Source organism: Oncorhynchus clarkii, chromosome 27, assembly GCF_045791955.1.
Source record: "Oncorhynchus clarkii lewisi isolate Uvic-CL-2024 chromosome 27, UVic_Ocla_1.0, whole genome shotgun sequence".
Taxonomy (NCBI): Eukaryota; Metazoa; Chordata; class Actinopteri; order Salmoniformes; family Salmonidae; genus Oncorhynchus; species Oncorhynchus clarkii.
Genome location: NC_092173.1, coordinates 40,396,211 through 40,402,211, shown reverse-complemented (window position 1 = coordinate 40,402,211; position 6,001 = coordinate 40,396,211). Strand labels below are relative to the sequence as shown.

Genomic DNA, 6,001 nt, shown 5'->3' with positions numbered 1-6,001 from the left:
CTTCCCTGTGTGGCCAGTAGGAGCCAAAATGGCAGAATCACCGGTCCAGTTTCCTGACTTCCCTCTGGTTAGAAGGTTACAGTAGAGTGAGGCTGAATCTTATGATGGCCTACAAAGTACAAAAGAAACTCCCACATTCATGCGCTAACCCCGATTCCCAACATCTCCTAACCCCGATTCCCAACACCTCCTAACCCCGATTCCCAACACCTCCTAACCCCGATTCCCAACACCTCCTAACCCCGATTCCCAACACCTCCTAACCCCGATTCCCAACACCTCCTAACCCCGATTCCCAACACCTCCTAACCCCGATTCCCAACACCTCCTAACCCCGATTCCCTAGCCATTTTAGATACCTTAAAACTATTGAACAGGTATTAGCAGTATGGGCATAGCTTCACCTTTGAACCATGGTTACATATGCAGTTCGTTCAGCGTTACACACTGCCTAGGGCCTGGAAGTCAATCTGTAATTGGGCACTTTATATCTCCATCTTAATGTCACCTTACATAAACGGAGACCTTTCCGTCCCACAAACCTCCGTCGGTGTGATGATGCCCTGGGGTGGCTTTTAGAAGGCCCAGAGCTGGAAGTTTTAAAAACAAATACCCTCCTTATTGATTTCTGTGATGAGCGGCAGGAGAGAAAATGAACCGGTGCGACGCTCTGGGTTCTGAAACTGGAAAAAGCCAAGGTTTCAACATGATCGTCCGGACGTGATTCATCTGTTAAGTGTGTCATTCTGTCTTACATTGCTAAGGGAAACAAAGAATGGCCTGATCAGCTTCCTGTTGCAATGCCGTTCATCAAACCAGACCACTACTCTACATCTGGTCTGACCCAGACCACTACATCTGGTCTGACCCAGACCCCTACTCTACATCTGGTCTGACCCAGACCACTACTCTACATCTGGAATGACCCAGACCCCTACTCTACATCTGGAATGACCCAGACCGCTACTCTACATCTGGTCTGACCCAGACCACTACTCTACATCTGGTCTGACCCAGACCCCTACTCTACATCTGGTCTGACCCAGACCCCTACTCTACATCTGGTCTGACCCAGACCCCTACTCTACATCTGGTCTGACCCAGACAAAAAAAGTTTAATTTGCACTCAGGGATAAACTGTGATGACACACATTTAACCCATGTAAATATGTAACTAATAACTTCTGTTTTAAACGTATGTAATCCACAGCTATAGATTTATATTGCAGATGATGTCATTTAGATATTTTATCTAACTCTTGTTAATAAAAGTGCTATGTTGTATTTGCAATCTGTTTTCTTTCAGAATGCTGATGAATGGCTCAGTGAATTTAGGAGACCGGGGAACAGACCTCTTATGGCTGGGGAACAGACCTCTGTTATGGCTGGGGAACAGACCTGTTATGACTGGGGACTGGGGAACAGACATCTGTTATGACTGGGGAACAGACCTCTGTTATGGCTGGGGAACAGACCTCTGTTATGACTGGGGAACAGACCTCTGTTATGACTGGGGAACAGACCTCTGTTATGGCTGGGGAACAGACCTCTGTTATGGCTGGGGAACAGACCTCTTATGGCTGGGGAACAGACCTCTTATGGCTGGGGAACAGACCTGTTATGACTGGGGACTGGGGAACAGACCTCTGTTATGGCTGGGGAACAGACCTCTGTTATGACTGGTGAACAGACCTCTTATGGCTGGGGACTGGGGAACAGACATCTGTTATGACTGGGGACTGGGGAACAGACCTCTGTTATGGCTGGGGAACAGACCTCTGTTATGACTGGGGAACAGACCTCTGTTATGACTGGGGAACAGACCTCTGTTATGGCTGGGGAACAGACCTCTGTTATGGCTGGGGAACAGACATGTTATGGCTGGGGAACAGACCTCTTATGGCTGGGGACTGGGGAACAGACCTCTGTTATGGCTGGGGAACAGACCTGTTATGACTGGGGACTGGGGAACAGACATCTGTTATGACTGGGGACTGGGGAACAGACCTCTGTTATGGCTGGGGAACAGACCTCTGTTATGACTGGGGAACAGACCTCTGTTATGACTGGGGAACAGACCTCTGTTATGACTGGGGAACAGACCTCTGTTATGACTGGGGAACAGACCTCTGTTATGACTGGGGAACAGACCTCTGTTATGGCTGGGGAACAGACCTCTTATGGCTGGGGAACAGACCTCTTATGGCTGGGGAACAGACCTCTTATGGCTGGGGAACAGACCTCTTATGGCTGGGGAACAGACCTCTTATGGCTGGGGAACAGACCTCTTATGGCTGGGGAACAGACCTCTGTTATGGCTGGGGAACAGACCTGTTATGACTGGGGACTGGGGAACAGACCTCTGTTATGGCTGGGGAACAGACCTCTTATGGCTGGGGAACAGACCTCTGTTATGACTGGGGAACAGACCTCTGTTATGACTGGGGAACAGACCTCTGTTATGGCTGGGGAACAGACCTCTGTTATGGCTGGGGAACAGACATGTTATGGCTGGGGAACAGACCTCTTATGGCTGGGGACTGGGGAACAGACCTCTGTTATGGCTGGGGAACAGACATCTGTTATGGCTGGGGAACAGACCTCTGTTATGGCTGGGGAACAGACCTCTGTTATGACTGGGGACTGGGGAACAGACCTCTTATGACTGGGGACTGGGGAACAGACCTCTTATGACTGGGGACTGGGGAACAGACCTCTGTTATAGCTGGGGAACAGACCTCTGTTATGGCTGGGGAACAGACCTCTGTTATGACTGGGGAACAGACCTCTTATGGCTGGGGAACAGACCTCTTATGGCTGGGGAACAGACCTCTTATGGCTGGGGAACAGACCTCTGTTATGACTGGGGACTGGGGAACAGACCTCTGTTATGGCTGGGGAACAGACCTCTGTTATGACTGGTGAACAGACCTCTTATGGCTGGGGACTGGGGAACAGACATCTGTTATGACTGGGGACTGGGGAACAGACCTCTGTTATGGCTGGGGAACAGACCTCTGTTATGACTGGGGAACAGACCTCTGTTATGGCTGGGGAACAGACCTCTGTTATGGCTGGGGAACAGACATGTTATGGCTGGGGAACAGACCTCTTATGGCTGGGGACTGGGGAACAGACTTCTGTTATGGCTGGGGAACAGACATCTGTTATGGCTGGGGACCAGTCCGAGAGAGAGTATGGGTTTGGTTTTAATTGGTAACATTCAGTGAAGTCAAACTTTACTCCTGCTGTAACTGTACCTCCTGTTAAGAGATTAGACCGATGGATACATAAATATCAAGATAACACAAATGGATTCTATTAAAGACATTCTCCGGTACTTTGGCGACTAGTATTTTCTAAATCTCCTGCTTTTGGGCCGGATGTGTCGATGTGTAGTTCATGCATCATCTATGAGCAGAATTACTGTTTTACCTCAGCCACAAAATCCCTAGTTTCAAAGAGACTTTTCTGGAAGATGTGCCATTTCCCCCCACGTGGGCCAGTCCCCCTAGCGCTTTGAGTTCCAGCCAATGAGATTCAGCCCCTCACCATGTGAGTGACAGCTGGCAAGAATCACACACAGCAATGACGTGGTGCACATGTAATTATCCATTTTCGGGGGCCACTTTTGGCACGTGGGGCAACTTTCAGGACTACTGGCTAAAAAGTATACAAAATTACTAGAGAATCCCTTTAATGTAGGATTTCATGTGGTTTAGGTACCAGAGGAGGCAGGCAGCCTAGCGGTTAGAGGAGGCAGGTAGCCTAGCGGTTAGAGGAGGCAGGTAGCCTAGCGGTTAGAGGAGGCAGGTAGCCTAGCGGTTAGAGGAGGCAGGTAGCCTAGTGGTTAGAGGAGGCAGGTAGCCTAGCGGTTAGAGGAGGCAGGTAGCCTAGCGGTTAGAGGAGGCAGGCAGCCTAGCGGTTAGAGGAGGCAGGCAGCCTAGCGGTTAGAGGAGGCAGGTAGCCTAGCGGTTAGAGGAGGCAGGTAGCCTAGCGGTTAGAGGAGGCAGGTAGCCTAGCGGTTAGAGGAGGCAGGTAGCCTAGTGGTTAGAGTGGACTAGTAACCGTAAAGGTTGCCAGATCGAATCCCCAGGCTGACAAGATAAAACAATCTTGTCATTCTGCCCCTGAACAAGGCAGTTAACCCACTGTTCCCCTGGAAGGCCATCATTGAAAATAAGAATTTGTTCTTAACTGACTTGCCTGGTTAAAGAAAAGGTTTCTTAGTTGGATAACGCAATGTACATCTATCACGGCTGTTACATTTTAATAAGGACCCAATTCAGGAATATGTGCTACTACTAACGTATCTTTTAACTTGAAATCCGATCGCCCCTATTTCCACGTTCGCAGAGATGGCATTCAAGGTAAATGCTGCAGATGGTGGGCTCAGTTAGAAATGACCTTTAAATGTCAAGCACGCCATAATGCCAATACAGGCCTTAATCTCTCCCACTTCACGTCACACTGCAATAAGGGCAGATTTATTGGTTCAGCTTCAGGGAGAAGATTCAAATATTTGAACAAAAACTGAAAAGAAAACAATGGCAAGTTAGCCAAGTTAGCCATTTGACAACATGAGAATGTCAAGCAATACCAACAAAACAGCATTCCATACAACTTAGTTTCACATAATTGTTTTTAACAAATGCAAAAATACATGCTCAGCCTTTTCCAGTAGGCTTATAGAATTAAATTCAAACAGTTGGTGTTCGGGGACTTTTTCTTCACATACCATACCACTGGACTCATATCCAAAGACGTTGAGATGTATAGAGATCTCTACTTGGAAACAATTTAGCATGGACATTGAGGGCTTCCACCATTTGAAAGTAGTCAACTGGGTGGGGGATTCTTATGGGAATGATCAGCCAATGACCAGAGCATGGTCTTCAAATTGGTTTGCCTAGTTGGTAAATGGCGTTAAGCTTTATCGACAAAATAACACAATATTTAGTTTAAGACTCCAGCTCTGCAAGTGGCGGTAAATCACCAACATTAGCTTGACACTTAATTCAAACTGAGATAGCCATGGGCAGTGCCATTATGGCACAGATACAAAGTGGAGACCTCTTTCCATCTCTATGGCCTGAGCTTTTCTCTGGGTTGAGAAGAGCTGCAGCAGTTCTCGTACTCGTCACCACCATCATCGTTGTTGTGATACTGGCGGCGTCCTCTAGGCTCAGTGTTCCTCGCGTTAACGTCGGGTCTCTCCTGGGTGGTGATGAGGTCTATGATGGCTGTGATGACGGCACAGTCTTTGGATTGGCGGTTGCTCCAGTCCACAGGGGCGGGGCTTCGGATCTTCTCTTCCAATAGAGAGTCCAGCTCCTTCTTCAGATTCTACAGAGAGAGGCAGATACGGAAAAACGGTCAGGTGTGTGTTTGTTTGTGTGTGTGTGTGTGTGTGTTCGTGTACCTTGACGAGGTGAGCGATGCGTGCGGGGGACTGGAACACGATCCAGTCGTCCACAGCGATGGTGTGTGTGTGTGTTCGTGTACCTTGACGAGGTGAGCGATGCGTGCCGGGGACTGGAACACGATCCAGTCGTCCACAGCGATGGTGTGTGTGTGTGTGTGTGTTCGTGTACCTTGACGAGGTGAGCGATGCGTGCCGGGGACTGGAACACGATCCAGTCGTCCACAGCGATGGTCTCCTGGTCCTGATCCATCTGTATGGTGACGTCACCTCCAAAGAACAGCAGGGAGAACGGAGACACCTCCGTACAGTCGTACAGGAAGATCTGGGGACAGACATGGGATACAGCATTAACACACACACACATACAGGAAGATCTGGAGACAAATCATTTTGTTTGTCACATGCTTGGTTAATAACAGGTGTAAACCAACAGTGACGGACCCTTCCCAACAATAGAGACAAAGAAAACAAATAGAAAAAATGTATAACAAGGAATAAATCCACAATGAGTAACAATAACTTGGCTATATACACACGGGGCACCAATACTGAGTCAATGTGCAGGGGTATGAGGTA

At 48.5% G+C, this 6,001-nt stretch overlaps 1 protein-coding gene across 1 annotated transcript in view; it reads right to left on the bottom strand.

Annotated features, from left to right (window-relative positions):
- Positions 1–4,471: 4,471 nt before the first annotated feature.
- LOC139385988 (DEAH (Asp-Glu-Ala-His) box polypeptide 36) overlaps positions 4,472–6,001 on the bottom strand; it is a 58,827-nt gene continuing 57,297 nt past the window's right edge. The window contains exons 24-25 of the mRNA XM_071131304.1: positions 5,595–5,747; positions 4,472–5,346 (exon numbers count right to left, since the gene is read on the bottom strand). Of these exons, the coding sequence (XP_070987405.1) occupies positions 5,086–5,346; positions 5,595–5,747 (414 nt within the window). The 3' untranslated portion in view covers positions 4,472–5,085. The remainder of the gene's footprint in view (positions 5,347–5,594; positions 5,748–6,001) is intronic.